The 23,649-nt window shown below is 40.5% G+C and overlaps 1 protein-coding gene across 4 annotated transcripts in view; it reads left to right on the top strand.

The window, feature by feature from the left end:
* LOC132711446 (complement factor H-like) overlaps positions 1-23,420 on the top strand; it is a 30,509-nt gene extending 7,089 nt beyond the window's left edge. Inside the window, exons 4-10 of one of the 4 annotated variants that reach the window (XM_087890068.1) lie at positions 959-1,141; positions 1,396-1,602; positions 8,771-8,950; positions 18,389-18,583; positions 19,483-19,671; positions 20,965-21,151; positions 22,981-23,420. In XM_087890068.1, coding sequence (XP_087746194.1) covers positions 959-1,141; positions 1,396-1,602; positions 8,771-8,950; positions 18,389-18,583; positions 19,483-19,671; positions 20,965-21,151; positions 22,981-23,122 — 1,283 coding nt within the window. In that variant the 3' untranslated portion in view covers positions 23,123-23,420. Of the gene's footprint in view, positions 1-958; positions 1,142-1,395; positions 1,603-8,770; positions 8,951-18,388; positions 18,584-19,482; positions 19,672-20,961; positions 21,152-22,980 lie in introns of all 4 variants that reach the window. The other 3 variants (XM_087890067.1, XM_087890069.1, XM_087890070.1) reach the window with 3 other exon arrangements.
* Positions 23,421-23,649: the final 229 nt, after the last annotated feature.

The raw sequence follows: 23,649 nt of genomic DNA on the forward strand, positions 1-23,649 counted from the left end.
AAATCCCTCCCCCTCCCCCTCCCCAGCCTCCAGCTTGCTTACCTTAGCTGCTGGTCGCAACGCCTGCCTTGCTTCGCTTGCTGTAATACCTACCATCCATTGCATCAGCAAGCAACTGAATCTCCCTGCCTGCAATCAAGCTCATCGGTGAGTAGCTCTATCTGCCTGCCTGCCTTCCTGCTTAGACTTGTGGACTTCAACTCCCAGCAAAGCTGGCTGAGGATTCTGGGAGTTGAAGTCTACAAGTCTTAAAGTTGCCAAGGTTGGAGACCCCTGTTCTATTGGATAAGTTTTTTTCCCCTTTGGGAGCTTTAAAAAAAATAGTTAATTGCGGGTTTTTTTTAGTTGTTCTTTTTTTAGACCTAGCCATTTAAAGTTTAGGAAGTTTTAAATTTAGCTGCTTTTATATAAAAATAAAAATAAATTAAAATAAAATAATATTTGTGCAGCTTTCTGAGATTTAGTGTGTTTCTGTAGTGTTTCACTCTAACTACACAAACAAAACTGTATGTGGAATTTTGTGTGTGTAAAGTGTGAAAGTTGGTTTTTTGGGCTTTTTGTGGCTGTGTGAGGTTCCTGCTTGTTGCAGGGGCCATTTTGGGTCTAGCACAAATGCTTTTACATTGTGGGTGAGCAGTTGTGTTGTGTTGTGTTTTGTAGGTTAAAAAAGGGCAAAGAAGTGACATTGACTTGGCCACGCCCACCCAATCACCTTACCATCAAGCCCCGCCCACTAATTAAGCCACACCCACAGAACCTGTAGCAAAATTTTTTAGATTTCACCCCTGGTGTAGATTGTGTTTTTATTCTGAATTTCACAATACTTAAGTAAGTAATAACTTATGAAAAATTAAAAATAATAATAATTTTAAACCATTTTTTTTGTAATTGTTATTTTAAGGAATGTCAGCAACTCCAGCTAACATTTCCTGGCTTATTTTTTTTTTCTATTTAATAGAGAGAGGAAAAAACTGCAGTGGTCCACCCAGGACTGAGAACGGAGACATTATTACTTTATCTAAGAAGCAGTACAGATCTGGCTCTTCAGTAGAATTCAGATGCCAAACATATTATGCCATGGAGGGCCAGAACAGATCTTTTTGTAACAATGGGACCTGGACAAAGGTGCCCAATTGCCTTGGTAAGTAGAAAAGAAAATCTTCATTCAATTTCCATAAGCATTTCTAATCATTAAAATTCACTGCCTTCTTTCTCTCTTGCTTAAAAATCATCTAATTGGGCTTGCCTGAATCAGCTCTTCTTTATATTTGATTTCATTTCTGTATCTGAGGTGAAGTAGCTAGTAGATGAAAACTAAATTCTACTATTAACATTTTTCAATGATAATATGATGCATTTGGATCCTGACAGGATTTCCTTTCTTTCTCATGTCAGATCCTTGTATGATCCCCAGGACTGAACTGGAAAGCCAGAAGATAGAAGTTAAAGATGAAATCGATGCACCTGAAAATATATTTGTGCAACATGGTCATTCTATTGAGCTCACCTGTAGAACAGGATATGTCCTGGCAGCAAATTCTTCCCAATCGGCTTTTGTCATCCATTGTAACGGGACACCACCAGTGATTCCTAAATGCAAAGGTGACTTTAAAAAGTTTAATTTTATAATCCTGCTATCACCAATCCACAGCCAAAGCACTTCAGTTTGAGCCTATTTATCATTAGAACTGGAATAAACCACAATCATTTACATATGAAAAAGAGCCTTGGTGGCGCAGCAGACTAAAGTGCTATTAAGTAGCACCAGCTGCCTGCAATTACTACAAGTTCGAATCTCACCAGGCTCAAAGTTGGAGCCTGAATCTCACCAGGCTCACCAGCCTTCCATCCTTTCGAGGTAGGTAAAATGAGGACCTGGATTGTGGGGGCAATAAACTGACTTTGTATAAAAAAAGAACACCGCTTAGGGGCCCCTGAAAGCCCTACTAAGCAGGTATATACGAAAGTATGAAGGCTATTGCTTAACGCATTGTAAGCCGCCCTGAAGGGCGGCATATAAATTGAACCAATAAATAAACAATAAATAAATATGTCCTTTAGTGGGGCAGATATTTTTATCTCTCTGAAACCTCCCTGGACTGCACTTTTCTATTCTGCAAGGGCCCAATGGAAACTCTTGGGATGTAGTTGAAATAGGAGAAACCTGAAAGACTGCAGATTGCTGGAGAGGGAGTAGTGCAATGAAAAACATACCTATGGCCATTTCATGGCTTAATTATTGCAATAACTGCCACATTGTACCCTTGAGAATTGTTCATCAATGTAAGGTAATATATGCACATAGCAATATTTTTATATCATTGAATGGTACAGTAATTTGTTTTGCTGCAGTAAACTCCATACCTGATTTACTACATATTTCTGTTTTTAAGGAAGAATGTAGGAACTTTTTAATTACTGCTAGAGAACATTGCTTTGCATTTGATCTTGGGACTAGTAGAGTAGTGAATGTCTAATGAGGGACATTTCACAATTTTAGCAGTTCCACCTTTCCCAGAACCAGCAGTTCCACCACAGGTATCAGAAGAACTTCATGGAGATGTTGGTTTGTTTATGAATTCATGCCATTTCTGTACCATGATTATCCTTGTGGATTCCAGGAAGTTTACAGATATTAAAATAAGCAATAAAATAATACAAAATTCAATAATATGACTAAAATCAAATCATAAGAAAAATGCACTCATATAGACAAAACTGCCTGTGGTTCTACTGGCTTCAAGAAGATCAAGAGAGCGGCTGTCATACTCAATTTAGGGCAGCTGTTTCCAAGGAGGGGAGCTGCAAAGAGAAGATATGATATTACTCCCTGACTAACCTGAAAGCTGGAGACTCTTAGTAAATGTCGTCTTGCCATCCACGTTAGACAAACTATGGTTATTTGTGTTGTGTATGTATCTATTTTGTGCGGGAAATTCAAATGCATAGTGAATCCTGATTGGTTCTTGGTCACCTCTGGAAAGTATATAAAGAGGGCTGTTGCCTGTGAGTTTTGCTGAAGTCTCACCCTGAATTAAAGAGCTGTTGTTACTAGTCTGCTTGTGCCTCTCGTTATTCCCGCGCTACAACATTGGCGACGAGGATGGGATAGAGGCCACAAGAGGCAAATAAAAAAGAGCTTGGAGTTTCAGCCAGGGTGACTGGCGAACACAGAGACGCGGCATGTCTGCCTACGTTCTGCCAAAACCTTTCGACCCGACCCGAGAGAAGTGGGGATCGTATCTGACAAGGTTCGAGTGCTCCTTGGAAGCGAGCGAAATGCAAGGGCTCTCCGCAAACAGAAAACGGGCTCTGTTCTTAAGCCACTGCAGGCCAGACGTATTTGAGATGGCAGAATCTCTCTGCGAGCCAACCCCAGTCCAGACGGTCCCCTGGGACGTCCTTTAAGCCAACCTGAAGGCTCACTATGCCCCAGTTCCGTCCAAATTCGTTCAGCACTACGAACTCCGGCAAAGAGTTCAAAAAGAAGGAGAGCCGGTCAGTGCTTATGTGGCCGTGCTACAAAAAGCCGCTACGCATTGTGACTACAGAGATTTAGACAATGCATTGCTTGAACAACTGATTTGCGGGGTTCGTGATACCCGGTTACAAAGGCGTCTTCTAGCCAAGCCAGACCTAACGCTAGCTGGTGCGCTAGACGAAGCCCGAGCACACGAGACATCAACGAAGGCATCGGAAGCACTGCAGTGTCCCAATTCAAGCAAGGACGGGCCGAAAACAGCCACAGTCCACAGAGAAGAGTGCAAACCAGCACAGAGGAAGAGTCGGACGAGGAAGTCTTCCATACAGAAAAATGGTCAAGTGAACAAAGCTGCCGCCACGAGAACTGCCCCAGCTGTGGCGGGGATCACGAGAGACAGTCGTGTAAATATAGAGAGGCCATCTGCAGGCGTTGCGATAGAAAAGGCCATCTAGCACGAGTTTGCAGAGCTCAACTTCCGCATAGTCGAAAACCACGTGACTACCACAACCAACCAGAATCGGCTTGTTCCAATCAAAGATGACGGCGCGAGAAAACGGCGCGAACCTCAAAAGCGGGAAACCTACAGCACGACAATCGGCCAAGCCAGCACACCCGATGATGAGAAAGTCTACACGAAAGTAGAAATCGATGGCAAATTGTGCGAAATGGAGATCGACACCATGTCTACGCTATCGATCATGTCCTGGTCAACACTCAAGGCACTCCTGCCCAAGCTTCAGAAAAGACAGCTATCCCGACAGAAAATCCGCCTACTCGACTACCAGGGAAACCGAGTCCCCGTTGAAGGAGTGGGCACGTTCCAGGTCACCTACGGCGATTTTCAGAAAGAGCTACCTCTGACCGTGGTCAGCAAGCCCCTTCCGAGTCTACTGGGCATGAAATGGTTCCGAGCCCTTGGCATGGGCTTCACGGGCGTCCACAACATCAACGGATCATCACTGAAAGAAACACTGCTTCACAAGTTTTGGGACGTTTTCGAAGAGACTCTAGGCAAGTACGTGGGGACCCCTATTTCTTTCAATTTAGATCCCAACGTAGCGCCAATTAGACTGAAGGCGAGGCGAGATCCCTTTGTCTTAAAACCCAAGATCAATGCGGAGCTCGACAAGCTCATTAAACAAGGGGTGCTAGTTCCTGTAGATCACGCTAAGTGGGAAACCCCAATAGTTACTCCAGTTAAAGCAGATGGCTCAATTAGAATTTGCGCTGACTGTAAGTGTTCGATTAACAAGGTGTTGCAGCAGAGCGCCTATCCGGTTCCTATAGTCCACCATCTTCTACACTCCCTGGGCCCTGGCAAGCTGTTCGCGAAGCTAGACCTTGCGCAGGCGTACCAGCAACTGCCAGTAGATGACGCTACGCAGAATCACAGACTATAGTAACCCACAGAGGTGCCTTTAAATGCACCAGGCTTCAGTTTGGGGTCAGCATCGCCCCAGGACTTTTTCAGAGTACCATGGAGCGCCTTCTACAAGGCCTCCCAGGCGTCGTTCCGTATTTCGACGACATTTTGATTAGTGGCCAAGACGAAGTGCAGTTGGGCCAAAGGGTTAGATAAGTCCTAACCAGATTCAGAGAAGCGGGACTTAAGCTTAAACGAAATAAATGCAGAATTGCAGTGCCATCAGTGGAATTCTTAGGCTACAGAATCGACGGCTCAGGCATTCACCCCACAGAGAGCAAAATGAGGGTCATCCAAGGCACGCCCACCCCCAAGTCAAAAGCTGAGCTGCAGGCCTTCTTGGGCCTACTCAATTTCTATACGATGTTTTTGAAACAAAAGGCCACCGTTGCGGAGCCTCTGCACAGGCTCCTCGGAAAAAACGTTCCGTGGGTTTGGGGCAAGTGAGAAGCGACCGCTTTCAACGCAGTAAAAAGACTTTTATCCGAGGACAGTTTCCTCATTCAGTACAATGCTGAACTATCTCTGGTGTTAGTCTGTGATGCTTCCTCCTTTGGCGTTGGCGCAGTTTTAGGCCATAGACTGCCGAATGGGTTAGAGGCGCCCATTGCTTATTACTCTTGCACTCTGTCTAATGCTGAACGGAACTATAGTCAGCTAGATAGGGAGGCACTAGCGGCTGTAGCGGGGGGTCAAAAAATTTCACGAGTACTTGTTTGGCCACACTTTTGAACTCATTACAGACCACCAGCCGCTTTTGGGACTCTTGGCTGGTGACAAACCGACCCCGGCGGCCCTCTCCCCCTGGATGACCAGATGGTCTATATTTTTGGCCGCATATTCGTACAAACTGCTTCACCGACCTGGCAAAACCTTAGGACATGCTGACGCCCTCAGCCGATGTCCTCTACCGGTTCTATTGGACAACCCGACCCCGGAAGCCCCGGTTTTGCTGCTGGACGTTGTTTCCCCAGGCCCCATTTCTTCAAATGAGGTGGCGAGGGCTTCTGCCCGAGATGCTGTTTTGCGCATAGTAATGGGCTGGGTAACGAGGGGTTGGCCCACCAAGGTGGATGGTGGTGATTTCCAATTGTATTTCAACAAGAAAAATGAACTGTCAATGTTCGGGGGATGCTTGTTGTGGGGTGACAGGGTGGTCATTCCTTCGCGATTAAGGCACAGGGTCCTAGAAATGTTGCACGAGGGTCACCCTGGGGTTGTTCGCATGAAAGGCCTAGCTCGTAGCTATGTTTGGTGGCCACATCTCGACCAAGATGTCACTGAGTGGGTAGGGAAGTGTAGGCCCTGCCAGGAATCCTGCCCAGATCCCCCCATTGCGCCCGTTCGAGAGTGGGAGAAACCAAAAGGACCGTGGGGGAGGATTCACATAGATTTTGCTGGCCCGTTCCATGGCCAGAACTTTTTAATAATAGTAGATGCATTTTCTAAGTGGCTCAAAATTGCCCTAATGCCATCGACCACTTCTGAGGCCATAATCAAAGTACTCAGAAAACTTCTCGCAACACACGGATTGCCGGACACACTGGTGTCTGACAATGGGCCCCAATTTACGGCAACTCAATTCGAAGGCTACCTAGCCGAACTAGGCATTAGACATGCACTATCCGTTCCTTTTCATCTGGCTTCTAATGGCCTTGTTGAACGATTTGTAAGAACGGCCAAAGAAGCCCTCTCCCGACTCGATGCTGGGGACTGGCAGGCTAGAATAGACGAGTTTCTAGCAGTACAACATGCCACCCCGTGTCCGACTTCGGGCCGCAGCCCGGCCGAACTTTTAATGGGCCGAAAGCTTCGATGCGTTCTAGACAGACTGCATCCTAACTACTCCTTTGATAGTTTCACCGGGGAAGGGGGAGGACTAAGACACGTTGAAGAAGGTTCACTAGTCTTTGCTAGAAGCTACACTAATGGGCCACTATGGGTAGAAGGAACCATCGTAGGAATTACTGGTCCAAAGTCATACACAGTAGATATTGGGCATGGTAAAATCTGGAGGAGACATGTAGATCAATTACGAAAACGTCTACCCAACGAAACACCATGTCCTAACTACCCAAGTCTCTCCGACACAGCTACCTCAAGCCCGAGTAAGCCAGAATGCTTATCTGGCAACCCTGAGTTCCAGCGCTGCCCCAGCGAGCCGACACTCCCAGCCGGAGATCGCCACACCTCCGGAGAAATCCAGGAGGTTCCATTGGCGGAGCCGGGAGAGATGGGAGGTCCCTCCGACCGGCTCAACGCCTTGCCAACAACTGAACTGCGCAGGTCAACCAGGATTAAGACACGCCCTGGTCACCTGCGTGATTTTGTATGTAAATATGTAAATAGATAGAATAAGTGCCTTCTGGGAAGGGAGGGGTGTTGTGTATGTATCTATTTTGTGCGGGAAATTCAAATGCATAGTGAATCCTGATTGGTTCTTGGTCACCTCTGGAAAGTATATAAAGAGGGCTGTTGCCTGTGAGTTTTGCTGAAGTCTCACCCTGAATTAAAGAGCTGTTGTTACTAGTCTGCTTGTGCCTCTCGTTATTCCCGCGCTACAACAATTTGGAAAATTCAGTGTCATACTTGTCATACGCTTGAGCTATAACCAACTTTAAAAGTTATGTCCAGCACTTTGGATTGCATTCAGAAGTACATTGGTAGCCAATGCAGCTCCTGCAGCTGTGATGTAACAAAGCAGAACTAAACGTATACATTGAGCATACAGGATATTGAATTCCAGACCAACTGATGTTTTGATGGTATCCCCAGGGCAATTTCAGGAAGAGCTAATTAATTGTTTAATTACATGCTAAGAAGTTGATATCAACTCTCAGCAATCACAAAGATTGATTTTCTCCAGGAAATCTGCCCCAATCTTCAAATCTTCTAGCAATGCATCCATTGCCACAGTAACTGAATTGTTGTTGGTGATACTCTACCTCAGAGTTATCATTATAGATAGAGGGCCGCTTCTAATTCTGAACAGAATTTGAACATAAATGGGACTAGGAACAAGCCCTGCGGGCTCCATCACAGCCTTTGAAAGCCTGACCTCTTTCCCTTGTCGCCATGATCATCGACAACCTCAGGCAGAAGTGGAACCACTGCAATGTGCAGCTCCTAATTTTACAACCTTGCAGGTGGTTGAAAATGCTAGTGGGATTGACAACAGGACTGAATAGCAAGAAGAGGGGTATCAAATTGTAGCTTTATGTTTCAACTCAAAGCAAAGTAAAGAATAATTATAGGAACTGGCTGAATTTATTTATGATGTTCCAAATAAATAATAGCCAAGAGCTACTAAAAGTAATAAAAGCTCCATTACAAAGAATTTGAAGGCCTGACCTCTTTTCCCTGTCACCATTAACTGAAACTGTAACCTCAGACAGGAGAGGGACTACTACAATGTGGAGCCCCTGATTTGTAACCTTGCAGGTGGCTGAAAATCCTACCAGGCTCAACAGTGGGACTAAAAAGTAAGAATGATGGTATCAAGTATGGGGGTATAGGGGTATCAAATTGTAGCTTTTTATTTCAATTGGAAACCAAAGTGAAGGAGGAGAATAATTACAACAACTTCCTGAATTTATTTATGATCTTTCAAATAAATACAAAGCTACTAAAAGCACTTTTAATCAAGATGACTAATTTCACAGTATATTTTAGAACCTAACTGGCAGTTTTAAATTAATTGTGCCCATCAGTAGGTATGTCTATTGATTAATATGTTCTTGTGGTGCTATATAGATATTTAAAATAGTAATATTGTTTTCTGTCCTTATAGAAATCAATGCTTAGAATCTGATATGAGTGCACGTTTTCCTTTTTTCATATAATATATGATTTATTTTCTCTAGAAATTACATGCAACTCTCCAAGAATATCTAATGGTACTTTCCGACCTCAAAGAACTATATATCATGATGGGGATCTAATTCGAATTCAGTGTGACAGTGGATTTACTTTTGATCCAGATAATGGAGAAAAGGTGGTTGAATGCACAAAGAATGGATGGTCACCTCCACCAAAATGTATCAGTAAGTAGAACTAGTGTACATTACTATGATTGTAGAATGGCTGATATATTTAACTCTGTACAAGAGTACTTTTTAATACTATTTTACATGATTTTCCAGTTTTCTGCTAAAGGGACATATTTCATCCAGAGCATTTTAACAGTATTTACATATATATAATGTATTTTTCAGAGTATAAGACGCACCTTTTTACCCCCCAAAAGAGGGTGAAAATCTGGGTGTGTCTTATAGTCCGAATCAGAGGTGGGTTTCAGCAGGTTCTGACCAGAGAACAGTTCTGGAGAATTGGTCATAGCGAAAATTTTGAGTAGTTCGAAGAACCAGTGGTAAAAATTCTGACTGGCCCCGCCTCCATCTATTCTCTGCTTCCCAAATCCCAGCTGATCGGGAGGAAGTGGGGATTTTGTAGTAACCTTCCCCTGGATTGGGGGCGGAATGGAGATTTTACAGTATACTTCCCCTGCCATGCCTACCAAGCCATGCCCACCAAGCCATGCCATGCCAACCAAGCCATACCCACAGAATTGGTAGTAAAACATTTGAAACCCACCATCGGTCCGAATGTAGCTCTGTCCACCCACCTTCGGATATTTATGGGCTCTGTGTGTCGCATTTTTACGTGGTTCCAGGTGGCAGGGATCTGGGTCAGGGCACAGCCTGAGGAACGACCCTCTTTGGGATGGCTTGGGGGGGGGGGGCATCTGCCTGGCAGCTTTGGCAAACAAGACGGGCCCCATGGTTCGCAGCTGGTCCACCCTCTGGCTGCCCAGTGGACAGCTCAGAGCAAACAATGGCCGTGATGACTTCACTCCCCAGCAATGTAAGGAGAGCTGAGCCCTCTCTGTGCCTGGGAGCCGAGCTGAGCAGGAGCCCCTAAAGCGAAATGTCCCTCCTTTCCAGCCACCGCCACCCGTTGGCCCAATTCCCCAATGCAATTCACAGAGCCATGTTTCAGGAGGCAGCTGGTTCCCCTGCAATGTGCATCAGGGAACAGGGAATCATTTTTGGATTCGGGGACGGAATTGCAACACTGCCACCTGAAAATGCTTTTCTCCCAAATGCACATTGCAGAGCTGTGGTCTGTGTCCTCCTCCTTCTCAGCAGACTCACCTTCTCTTTCCTCCTGGCCAGATCCATTGCCTGAAACGTGATGCACTTTTTTTGCTTCCACGTTTTTGGAATCAGGAAGGAAAGCATTTTTGGGTGGCAGACTCGTGATCCCCTTTATGATTCCAAAAATGGGGTGTGGAATATGGTGGGCCCTACAATCTGAGCCTAGGCCGCCTCCTCCTCCTCCTCCTCCTCCTCCTCCTCCTCTTATTATTATTACTATTATTATTATTATTATAGATAAAAAAGAGCAACATGTTCAAAATCCATATATACAATATATTCTCTGGTTACAGTTCTTTACAGTAATATTCATCATAATCATAATAGTATTTTCTAATGGTAGTTTCATAATAACAGTTTTTTTCCTCATAACATTAATACATACTAATTAGTAATACTAATAAAAAATAATCAAAATTAATAAATTACAGTAAACAACCATAATAGTGAATATTAAAGGCTTCAGCTTCTTCACAGCTGTTCTGGAGGTGGGGAGGTAGTCTTTTTCCACTCCCTCCCCTCTCTCTTTGCCAAGTTTCTCAAGTAAAATAGTTTTAAAAGTTCAGGAGTTAAATATATAAAGGAATCTTGTTTCCAAGAGCACAGTTTCTCACCCAGATGATCACCTCGTTCTTTTTTCCTTCTCTTCTTGTGTTTGGCCACCTGGCTTTTGACAGCTCCTAATGACTGTCTTCCCTTGCTGTTGGGTCGGAGGCTGATGCAGACACTTCAGGGACTTGCGACTTCCCTGTTTGTGCCTGTCTGTGCCTCCGTTCTTCACTGTCCCTACAGGACAGCTATGATCCCTGGGGATCTCCTAAAGCAGCTGAGATATCAGCATTTTCCAGGAGCCCCGGAATTTGCTGTACCGCTGCTGGCACTGGCCACACCCCCTCTGATGTGAGGACCCAGCGTGTTGGGGGCAATATGTTGACTCCATAATCTGCTTAGAGAGGACTGTAAAGCACTATGAAGCAATATATAAGTCTAAGCGCTATTATTATTGCTATTTAATTTGTGCCTTGCACATCAATATGACATTTACGGTCAGATACAATATGCAAGAATTTCACTCAAAACCACTTACAACTCAAATGGGAGTTAAAACATATTTATTTTGGTTCCCCTGCTTTTCAATTCTATATCAATGGTATAGTGAGGTGTCCAAATGATATTTCCATCCCCCTAAACTAGGAGATTACAGTACTGCCCTGCTGCTCTATACAGATGATGCTATAGTTCTTTCCAGAATAGCAATACACCTCAAAAGTGTTCTGGGAAATCTAGTCTAATATTTTGGTCATTTCTGTTTCAGTCTGAAATTGTATGCTTCACTATTGACCCATCATTTCTATTCGAAGGTCTTTGTATTTTGTGATTTTCTCTAGTTCTTTCTCTTCTTTTCTTCTGTCAGAAGAGAACCAGCCAAAGTTCTTTGTCTTTCTTACCAACAATTGTTAAGTGTGGGTGTTATATAGAAGGTCTTGTCTGTTTGAATTCTAAAGTCCCAGAGAAGTTTAGCTTCTTCTTCTATTTTGTGATGCCACCAGTTCTTGTTTGCGGGCAAGTAGTATATCTTGCAGATCTTCCAATGCATCATTATGGGTACTTTGTCATAACTTTGCTGTAATCCATTTGTGCAATCTTCTTGCAGCATATAACTAGGTGATTCGCTGTTTCTTCAGCTTTTTGCCAAGCCAGCACTTGCTGTGTGATGCTGTTTTTGTTTGTATTTGTTCTTATTATTATTAGTATGGTTTACTGCTGTCTACCAGGTATTTGGCATTTTTATCCACCTAATCCTTATTTTTTGCAGTTGTATTTGTTATTATAGCAGTAGTAATAGTGCTGTTAGTTATATATTTAAGTATCAGTAAGCAATTGAAAATTTCACAAAGGATTGATGTTGGGGACCCTTTCTTTAGACATATTAGCCTTCCTCAGACAAATTTCTTCTCGGCTTGATATAGCTTTGCCTGCCTTCCTATCTTAGGGCAATTGCTTGATTGCTACTGCTTCAATCACTTATCTTCCAGGTGATATTGTTCTCTGACATCTTCCCCATATACTTTTTTTTTTTTTTTGTAAAAATTTTTTCTTTATTCTTTACACATACAAACACACAAACATACAATGTATTTTTGTTGATCAGAGTATTTGGCCGGTTAACAAATTAAAACAATTTTCAATTTTTACAACTAAGATTACCGTTTCTATACCTCCTTTTTGCCATAGTGTTCACTTTCATCTATTTTTTTCCAATTTTACCCTTCATTTTCATCTCTAATTTTAACCAAATTTCAATTTCCCTTCTATTCTATATTAAACCCCAATCCATCATCAGAATAATTAATTTTGTGATGTTACAATTGTTCAATTCTTACAAGAATAGTGAGCCCACTTATTTTATGACTTACATTTTCTTAAGTAATACGGTCCAATATTTTAATATAATCGGTTACTTCTATAAGTATCTTTCTATTTATATATTCAAACACTTAATGAAAAAGAAAAAAGAAAAACAAATATAGGCATGGCTGTTTCAATTAGTTCCATTTTCATACATCAAATAATTTCCCCATATGTTCCTCCAAACCACATCTTAATCATTTCTACTTCATCACAATATATCATTAAAACTATTTCATCTATTACAATTTCCTTAATTAAATTTTAAAAATATTCTGACTGTTATCCTCTACTTGCTTCCCCTATGAATTATTTCAAATCCTCACTTAATCATTTTTATACACACCACCATAAACTATTAACAGTATTTCAATTATTACATTTTAAACTTATTCATATTTCTCAAAAAAGAAAAAAAAAACTCATCATTATCTAGATTTCAAAAATATAAATGATAATATTCCAATTATTATACAGTTCATTTTCACCATCATATACTTTACCATTATTACTTGCTACAATTCACATTTCAGTTCTAAATGTATACCACAAATTCCTCTTTCATTTCCTTCTCCTTTTCTCCCTTTTCAATTTTATTTTTACCTTTTTCTTTCCCCTTCTTTCCTGCATTTTAAAATCCTGATCTCTCCTATTTTGCCCTATGTTGCCTATTGTTCCCTCTCTCTTTTTTCTTTTTTTTAATTTCACCACTGTTTAGCCCGCTGTTTAACCCAATATTGTCATTCTGTATATCAAAGTTCTGAATTCTTCTCTTCTGCCCTATATTTCCTCTTTCTTTCTCTCTCTCTCTTTTATCTTATACATCCAACAAACATTAAATCTATAGCTGTCTACATCACAACGCAAGAAGGGAATAAAATTATCCCATTACATATATAGGGTCACCTACAAAAGTCTATTACATATACCAAGTGACATGCTTATCAAACACCTCTATTTACAGCTCGATTTGACATCCAATTATACCATTGATTCCAAGATATATAGTAATCTGTGTCCCCTCGTCCTTTCAGTATCATAGTAAGCCAATCTGATTCTGCACAATTCATTATTTTCTGAATTACTACTTGTTCGGGTGGAATAACATCCATCTTCCAGTATTGGGCCCATGCCAATCTTGCAGCTGTTGTTATATGTAGCAGCAGGTACCATGTCATTCTATTAACATTTTCGGGTCTTATCCCTAATAAAAATACCTCAGGACGCAATTGTATATGCTGCCCCAACATCTCATTTAGCCACTTCTGAATATTCTTCCAAAATTTCATTGCCTCTCGACAGGTCCATCATTGGTGGAAATATGTACCTTCTTTAACGCCACATTTCCAACAGACTGAGGGTGTTCCAGGGAACATTTTGGCGAGTCTGGCCGGCGGTAAATACCATTGATACGCCATTTTATATATATTTTCTTTTTATCCTATTGACCGGGTTAGTTTAATATTCTTAGTCCAGATTTCATTCCACCTCTCAGGCTCTATTGAATAACCTAGATTCTTCTCCCAGGCATGAACCGACGTCTTCGCACCTTCCTCACCTACCTCCATAGCCATAAAGAATTTAAAGCATCTAGATAACACCTTTTCATCCACCCCCAATAGTATCCTATCTAGAATCTGCACCTCTCGACTAATCCCAAGTCTCTGTCTATCTCTCATATACTTACTACTAATTTGCATGTACGTCCACCAGTCTAGGTTCACTCCTTGTTCCTGAAGTGACAATTTTGTTTTTAACTTCCCATTCATATCTAATATTTCTTTGTAGGTCAATTTTTTCTCTGGATTATACAGAATCGGATAGATCACAGCTTCCACAGGTGAAACCCAGAGTGGTACCTTATTATAATATATTTTCCTAATTTCCGTCCAACTCTCAATCAGGACTCCTTGCATGTGATGTTTCGTAAAATATGCTGGGGTTTTGCCTCTTTCCCACCATAGGTGGGCATGCCACCCCTGTTGGAGATCATGACCTTCGATTGCTAACAGACGTCTCCCTTGTAGTGTAATCCATTCACGGATCCAAACCAAAACTGCCGAATTATAATAACACTTCCAATTTGGGACCCCCAACCCGCCTTGTTCTTTCGGTTTCTGCATCATTTTCAACTGAATTTGAGGCTTCTTGCCCTGCCAAATAAATCTATTTGTGGCCCTGTCCAAGTTCCTAAAAAAGGTTTTATCCAGTCTAATTGGGGCCATTTGAAAGAGAAATACCATTCTGGGCACTACGTGGGTCTTAATTAAGGCTATCCATCCCCTTAATGACAATTGTATCTTGCCCCATCTCTCCAAATCTTTGTCTAGTTGCTCAGTTAATTTTAAATAGTTATCCACCTTTATTGAGGAGCATCTATCAGACAGCCAAATCCCTAAATATTTAACTTTACGAACTACCTGGAGGCCCAAAGTGTTTTGTAGTTCTAATTTTTGTATTTCCGTCATGTTTTTAACTATGATCTCTGTTTTTTTTCCTATTTATTTGTAATCCAGCCACTTCACCAAATTTCTGTATTATGTCAATAAGTCGCCCACCAGAGGTTAGTGGCTCTTCCAGAACAAAGACCAGATCATCCGCAAACACCTGGACCTTGTATTCTTGTTCTCTGATCTTTAATCCTCTTATGCTCACCTCTTGTCTTATTGACCTAAGTAAAGGTTCTAGCATGAATATAAACAACAATGGGGAGAGTGGGCAGCCTTGTCTCGTTCCCTTCGCTATCATCACCTCCTCCGACTCTTCTCTATTGACCAAAGTCTTAGCCTTCTGTTGATTATAAATTGCTTGGATTGCATTCAGGAAATGATCGCCAGCCTCCATATATTTCAATTGTGATATAAGATAATTCCAATTGACCCTATAGAAGGCTTTCTGGGCATCCAAAAAGAGGAACGCCACCTGCTTCTCAGGGTGGGCCTCATAATATTCCAGGGTATCCATTATGATCTGTACATTATCTTTCAACTGTCTGGCCGGTAGAAAACCATTTTGATCTATATGGATGAATTCACTAAGGTATCTCTTAAATCTAGCTGCCATTAAAGTTGCAAAAATTTTTATAGTCGGCGTTTAAAAGTGAGATGGGCCTATAATTATGTATCAAAGTATAGTCCATCCCTTCCTTTGGTATTAAAGAAATATAGGCCTCTAGCCATGATTTGGGAGCCTTAGACTCCATCAATACCATATTAAAAATTTCCTTCATATATTTTATATACAGATCTGTAAAAGTTTTATAAATCTCCGCAGGCAAGCCATCAGTACCAGGGGTTTTACCAGCCTTCTGCCTCTTGATCGCAATCTCTATCTCTCCTTCCATAATCTCCTTATTCAACAGGTCCTTGACTGAATCGGGAAATTTGGGAAGGTCCGAATGTTGCAAGTATATCTTAATTTTCTCATCCGGCACCTGCTCATTAGCATCGAGTTGTGAAAAGAATTCCTGTGCAATCCCTTTTTTACATTCATTATCTACCCATATGACTCCGGTCTTGTCCTGTAATTGATCTATCCACCTACTTTCCCTTTCCTTCTGTAGTTTATAAGTAAGCCACTGGCCTGCCCTATTGGCATGTTCAAAGTGGTGCTGTCTGGCCATTCTAAGATTATGTGCTATTTCCTCCTGGTCTAGTAGTATAAATTGATGTTTACTTGTGTCTACTACTTCCTTAGTTTTGACATCTAGTGGGTTAATCTGTAAATTCCTCTCTGCAGTCCGCAACTTCACTGTCCACATTTCCCTCTCCTTAAATTTCTTTCTTTTATTCCTGGCTATATATTTAATCGCTAACCCTCTCATATAGGCTTTTGCCGTACCCCACAAAATCTGTATCGAGGTTTTCTTATTATTGTTGACCCTAAAGAAGGCTTCCATTTCTCTCTTTATAGCTTATATGGCAGTATGATTTATTTTATATAATTAAAGGGCAAATTAGATGCCTTAAATTTGTATAAGAAAGACAACCATGAATCTGCCTAACCAGATACATTTATTTCCTGCCTCAATCTGCCTATGGATTTTCCAATTTATTGTATACAGCTTTTCTTTGCAGCCTCTTAGCCCATTTATTCATGATTTTGAAAAGAGGCAATCTTTCTCTGGCTCCACTGGTTTCCCAGGCATTTTACAAAGAGTTCACATTTTATAAACTGAAGAATTCACATTTTATATTTCCTTTTAGCAGTTGAACACACTTGTACGAAGATTTCTCTATCCCATGGAAATTTTGGATCGCAGCAACAGAGTTTTCAGATCAATGCTAAAGCAAAATATATTTGTCATGATGGCTATACAACGTCAAAAGGAGAGACTGAGGCAGAGACACAGTGCCTTACAGAGGGCTGGAACCCAGAGCCAGAATGTATCAATAAGTAAATACAATTCCATTGGAAGATAGGTTGAAACTGACTGGCATAGACAAAGACATGGAATCTTATTCAGTGAAGAATAGCCTGATATCATAACAATTTATTTATTTTATTTATTTATTTTGTCAAGCATGTATTGGATAACAGATATAAGTAGAAACATAATTATGAATACACAAGATAGATACAAATAAAAGGGAACATTAGGACAGGGATGATAGGCATGCTGGTGCGCTTATGCACGCCCCTTACAGAACTCTTAGGAATGGGGTGAGGTCGACAGTAGACAGTCTAAGGTTAAAGTTTTGGAGGCTTGGGGAAGAAACCACAGAGTCAGGTAGTGAATTCCAGTATATATCTTGATGTATCAGAATATATCAGAACTCTTGATTATTTAGTATCGTGGGATTCAGCAGACCAATCAAAAGGTTGCTGTATGAATGAACCTAATCCCCCTGGAATTAGGAAGTGTGGAAAACCACACTTGTACAAGTTTCATCAAAAGCAATACCTGTATGCATCAGCTGAGCTGTTCCTAGGAAGGGATTTGCTGCCTATATACCATTCTACTGTAATTATTCACCGCTACTAATCACTAATTAGCAGCGGCAAAACATTTCAAAAAGAAAGAGCTACACTTTTAAACTAGAGTGCAGGAGAACATAAGAAAACAGCTAATCATGAGAGACAGATCGAGTGGGAAGAACCTTAGAGGTTTAATTTCAGAAATCTTAGTGATGCTAGGCCCAAGATTACTGAAGAGAAGCCATTCATGCAGGAAAGCACAGAAGATCCTGCACATTGTGACGAGGCTCTTTTGGAAGTATTGCGGATCTCCCACAAGGAAAGAAATGTTACTTTACCCGTGTCTCCAGGAAGGTTAAAAACGTACTTCTTTCTTACTTCTCACTTAATACTTTTCATTAAATATATACTCTAGAGCCAGTTTGTTATAATTGTGAAGGTGCCAATCTTGAAACCAGGAGACTGTGAGTTGTAGTCCTACCTTAGTTATGAAAGCCACTGGGTAATACGGTGCCAGTCACTCTCTCAGCCCAATTCACCTCATAGGTGATAGAGAAAATAGAAGCTAGAGGTATAACTATGTTTGCTGCCTTGACTCATTTATAAAAAGGCAGGATATAAATATAATAATCACAATAACAGCAAGAATCATAATAGTTGGATAAGTCACTGTGCAGTGATAAAAAGAAGATAGAAAGAAGTTCAGTCCCATTTTACAGTGTAAGATTGAAGATGTCAAGTCAACATCATTTCATTCTCCCTACAGTCCTCACAGATTGTAAGCAGAAGAAATAAGGGCCTTTGATTCCCCCTTCGGTCATTGTTGTTCTCTGTTGTTTCTTAGATGCAGGACAGAAATCCAGATCAGATTCTTGTATTGCAACATTTAATAAGAAGTTCGTCTCTGATGCTAGCACAGACTAAAGCAAAGCAAATGAACCAATAGAATATTCTGAATTATGGGGGTGCCTTACTTTTTTTTCTATCCCTTTTCTTCAGGAAAGGGCTGTGACTATATCCGTATAGAAAATGGAAGAATGGCTGAACATTTTGAACGGTATAAACCATTTCCAATCAGGGAGGGACAATCAATTCAGTTTTATTGTTCTGAAGGTTTTCTGCCTAAAGACAAGCAAACATGGCAAACAGCAAAGTGCATCAGTTCACGCTATGACCCAGAACCAAAGTGTTTCAGTAAGTAATTCTTCCTCTTTGCGGTAGATATTGCCAAGTACAAACAAAACAGATCAGATGCTGTCCTGACCTTGTTTTAACTTGGAAGAAATAGCATCCTATAGAGCTGTGATGGCGAGCCTATGGCATGTGTGCCCGAGGTGACACGCAGAACCATCTTTACGGGCATGCGAGCTGTCACCCAACTCACCTGCAGCTGCGCATGTGCGTGCCCCCTATCTAGTGTCCAGGCCTTCGGTGCACATGCGTGCAATTCAGGGGACCCACCTCATCTTCGGAACTTCCTGCGCATGTGTGTGTGTTTGCACAAGTGTGAGTACTTGTGTACAGTGTGTGCATGCGCACACACACATGCACAGATGGCGTGATTGCGCACAAAGTGCATGGGGGGAACCGCGTAAAACCTGTGCATATGAGCAGATGGTGTAGTTGCATGCACAGTGCATGGGGACATGCACAAAAGCTCTGTGCATGCGCAGATAGTCCGGTTGCATGCGCAGCACACGGAGGAGCCACGCATTAGGGTGGATAGCACGCACATGTGCAAAGCGCACAAAGCACTTACCTGTTCAGCACTTGATGAGTAAAAGGTTCGCCACCACTGCTATAGCGATTTCAGCCTGTTTGGTTCTTCTGCCTGCTGGGGTGATGCTTCCACTGCTGTCTCTTCTCAAGGGATCCTAAAAGTTGTTTTGGAGCCTACGGTTTGTGTACTAAAACCTTAAATGAGAGAGGTAAAAGCTGAGTCTTTTATAAAATATAAACAGCAAAATAGGGATCTTCCTCATCAGCTTCCTCCTCTCTTCACATCTTGTCTGTGAATTAGATGTCATGCATAGCATGAATAGCCTTCCAAGAACCATAAATGATGAAACCAAGTTGCTCTCTTTTGCTTTTAGAAATGTGTGATCCTTCTCAACGTTTTTATTATGGTCACATCATTTATCAATACTGGAGCAATTACATAGAAGGTGACAACGTTACATTTGATTGTAATATGGGATATTCTCCTGCAAACCAGCAATCATCAATTACTTGCACAAAAAAGGGATGGTCACCTGCTCCAAGATGTAAGCTTTTCCGGCCAGGTAAGCTTTAGGAATGTCTGCTAAAATTGCCTGACCTGAAATTGCTTGTCATGCGCTCTCTCTCTCCCTCTCTCTCTCCCTCCCTCCCTCTCTCTCTCTCTCTCTCTCTGTGTGTGTGTGTGTGTGTGTGTGTGTGTGTGTGTGTGTTCATATAAGATTCATATTTCCACAGGGAATTGTGCTCTGACTGGGGTAAAGATATGTATAGGTGTTTATGTATATGCACATATTTGTGCCTATCATTTATTTATTAAACTTACTACTACTAGTAGTAACTTAGTAGTAAACTTACTACTAAACTACTACTTAGATCTATTGAATATTTGCAATAAAAAGCTACTTTTTGATTAGAAGAAAATATTTCAGTTGAAGTTTGTTAACAATTAAAAATTGTTTTCATTATATTTATTATTTTTAAAGAGAGTGTGATGTGTTTTGATGTGCAAAGGGGATTTAACTTTTCTCCAATGAAGATCTGAGGCCCAGCATCAATTGTATACAAATATAAAAACAAATGAATAGATAAATGGCAATTATTAAGGAACAGTAAAATAAAGAAAAGGGTAGTAAACATCAAAATTCCATGATAATACCTTTTAATATATATTTTGCAACTAAAACAATTCACTGCATCTAACACATTTTAAAAACTTAATGTGTGTGTATGTGTGTGAATGATAGTATTTGCATAAAAAGAATTAGGTCTGTGCTTTCACAATTGTATAATGCTACAGAAGTCTTAAAATATGACTGTCCTCTAATTGTGGTCAGTGAAGTTGTATTGTGTCTAAAGGTTGAAATTGTGGCAACTGGAGAAAACTTTGTTAATCTAAGACATTTAGTTGCTAATCTGATATTGTCACCCATTAAACTCCAAAAGATTTGGACCAGAATACAGGACATTCAAAACACAAGTGAGAATTTTCGGCCCATGATGCACATGTAGGAATTCCAATACAGATTCAGATCAGGCCACTAAAATATGGAATACATATAGCTTATATGGCAGTATGATTTATTTTATATAATTAAAGGGCAAATTAGATGCCTTAAGTTTGTATAAGAAAGACAACCATGAATCTGCCTAACCAGATACATTTATTTCCTGCCTCAATCTGCCTATGGATTTTCCAATTTATTGTATACAGCTTTTCTTTGCAGCCTCTTAGCCCATTTATTCATGATTTTGAAAAGAGGCAATCTTTCTCTGGCTCCACTGGTTTCCCAGGTATTTTACAAAGAGTTCACATTTTATAAACAGAAGAATTCACATTTTATATTTCCTTTTAGCAGTTGAACACACTTGTACGAAGATTTCTCTATCCCATGGAAATTTTGGATCGCAGCAACAGAGTTTTCAGATCAATGCTAAAGCAAAATATATTTGTCATGATGGCTATACAACGTCAAAAGGAGAGACTGAGGCAGAGACACAGTGCCTTACAGAGGGCTGGAGCCCAGAGCCAGAATGTATCAATAAGTAAATACAATTCCATTGGAAGATAGGTTGAAACTGACTGGCATAGACAAAGACATGGAATCTTATTCAGTGAAGAATAGCCTGATATCATAACAATTTATTTATTTTATTTATTTATTTTGTCAAGCATGTATTGGATAACAGATATAAGTAGAAACATAATTATGAATACACAAGATAGATACAAATAAAAGGGAACATTAGGACAGGGATGATAGGCATGCTGGTGCGCTTATGCACGCCCCTTACAGAACTCTTAGGAATGGGGTGAGGTCGACAGTAGACAGTCTAAAGTTAAAGTTTTGGAGGCTTGGGGAAGAAACCAGTGTCAGGTAGTGCATTCCAGTTATATAACTAATTGATTTATATTCAAATGTTGAATTTGTATTAAACAACTGTAATATTACATAATTAACCAATGTGAGGATGGATATAAAAATAGATGACAATGGGAAGGGGTATAATATAGAATAGAAGGGAAAAAATTAATTTGATTAAGATTAGAGATGAGGATGAAGGGTAATAGTGGCTTTTTAAAAAAATAGATGAGAAATAAATATGGCAAAAAGGAAATATAGAAATTGTAAATTTAATTGAAATGACTAAAGACTTTTTAAATTTGTGAACCGGCCAAATACTCTGTTCAAAGAAAATACATTGTATGTTTGTATGTGTGTTTCTAATTATTGCTATTTATTCATATTTGTTCTCTTTTATTCTTTAAAGTTTAACAATTCATTCTTTATCTTAATATCTTTATATTTGTTTGGGGTTGGCTTTCTTCCCTTTCATCTTTTTTATTGTACAGCAATCTTTCTTCTCAAACCTACCACCTCTCTCTTTTCTTTCCTTCTTACTTTCTCTTCCCCCCTCTTCTTCTCCTCCCTACTTCCTCTTCCTTTCTCCTTCTCCTCCTCTCTTCCTCCCTCTCTAACCTCACTCCTACTCTAATTTCCCTTCCCTTCCTTCATCCCTCTCTATTGCTCTATCCTTTTATGCATATGGACTACTCAGAGGGCTGAAAAAGTTATTTTTGACTGGTCTTCGCACTTTTGACCAGTCCTCAAATTTACGACTGTCCTCACATTTTACGTTTTTGTCCTATCTTGTCACCATGGTGAAGAGAAGCAGTTGTGAAGTGAGTGACATGGTTGTTAAGAATGCTGCACGGGCATAAATGTGAGGATGGTCATAAGTGTGAGGACCAGTCAAAAGTGCGAGGACCTGTCAGAAATGACTTTTTTCAGCCCTCTGAGTAGTCCCTATACACATAGTCATGGCCACCCAGTCACATGACCTCCAAGCCACGCCCACAAAATAAGCCATGCCCATAGAACCGGTAGTAAAAATATTTAGAACCCACCCCTGCTTAACACCCAAAGACCAGGCCCAACACACATAACAATCCCCAAACACACCCCCATCCACTACAAATTCCCCGCCCCTGAACCACCCAAACATCCAAGTAATGCTGTCAGCTCACTGATGGTGGCCCTTTAGTTCACTGCTGAGTGCAATTGGGATAAAAACTATTCAGAAAATGTGTGGTACGAGTTTTAATTGTTCTATATCTTCTGTCAGAAGGCAACAGTCCAAAATCATGAATAATAATCAGGTCAACCTTATGCAGTCATCAATAGTAGTTTTCACTATTTTGTTTAAAAATGGTGATACTGTCTTTCAAAATCGTCTTGCCCATGTAGTTTGATACATTAAAAATTATTACAGGCTGCATTCTGCTGCAGATCAGATGAGTCGGTTTAAAAAAGAATTACATAAAATGTACAGATGCAAATTTATTTCTTTATTCTTCACATTTTATTTTACAGACCTAAGCAAATGAACAATAGGACACATACCACACCCTTTGAACCAGAAGATGAATATCCGGGTGCCGTCGGCCAAACAATGTTGACTGGCAGCCCCCAGGGGGAGAGCCTTCTCTGTGGGAGCACCTACTATCTGGAATGAGCTCCCCCCGGAGATACGGAGGATCCCGGATCTGCGTACCTTCCATCACGCGCTTAAGACGTTCCTATTTCATCAAGCTGGCCTGACCTAAATTTTCCTCTTTTAAGTGGGAATTTTTAAATTTGGTTTTAAATTATTGGGGTTTTAAAATGGTTCAGCCAAATTTATTTAATTGGTTTTATCTCTATTTTAAATGTTGTATCTATATGTTTTATTTTATGGCTGTTCACCGCCCTGAGTCCTTCGGGAGTAGGGCGGTATACAAATTTAATTAAATAAAAAAATAAATAAAAATAAATATCTGGAGTCGTATATTATTTTCTTTCATATGATCCCATTTAGCTGGATTGTATATACACAGTTATAAACAGTAGATCCGAATCTAAAAGTCTATTTTGTAAAAGATATATTTTACCAACTGTAATTACTGGGAAAATAATAACATTTAAAAATAAACTTATAGACCACCTTTAAGGCAGATAAAATTTTACAGTATAATATTATAAATAACTTTTTAAATATGTATC

Source organism: Pantherophis guttatus, chromosome 3, assembly GCF_059756535.1.
Source record: "Pantherophis guttatus breed Tessera chromosome 3, ASM5975653v1, whole genome shotgun sequence".
NCBI lineage: Eukaryota > Metazoa > Chordata > Lepidosauria > Squamata > Colubridae > Pantherophis > Pantherophis guttatus.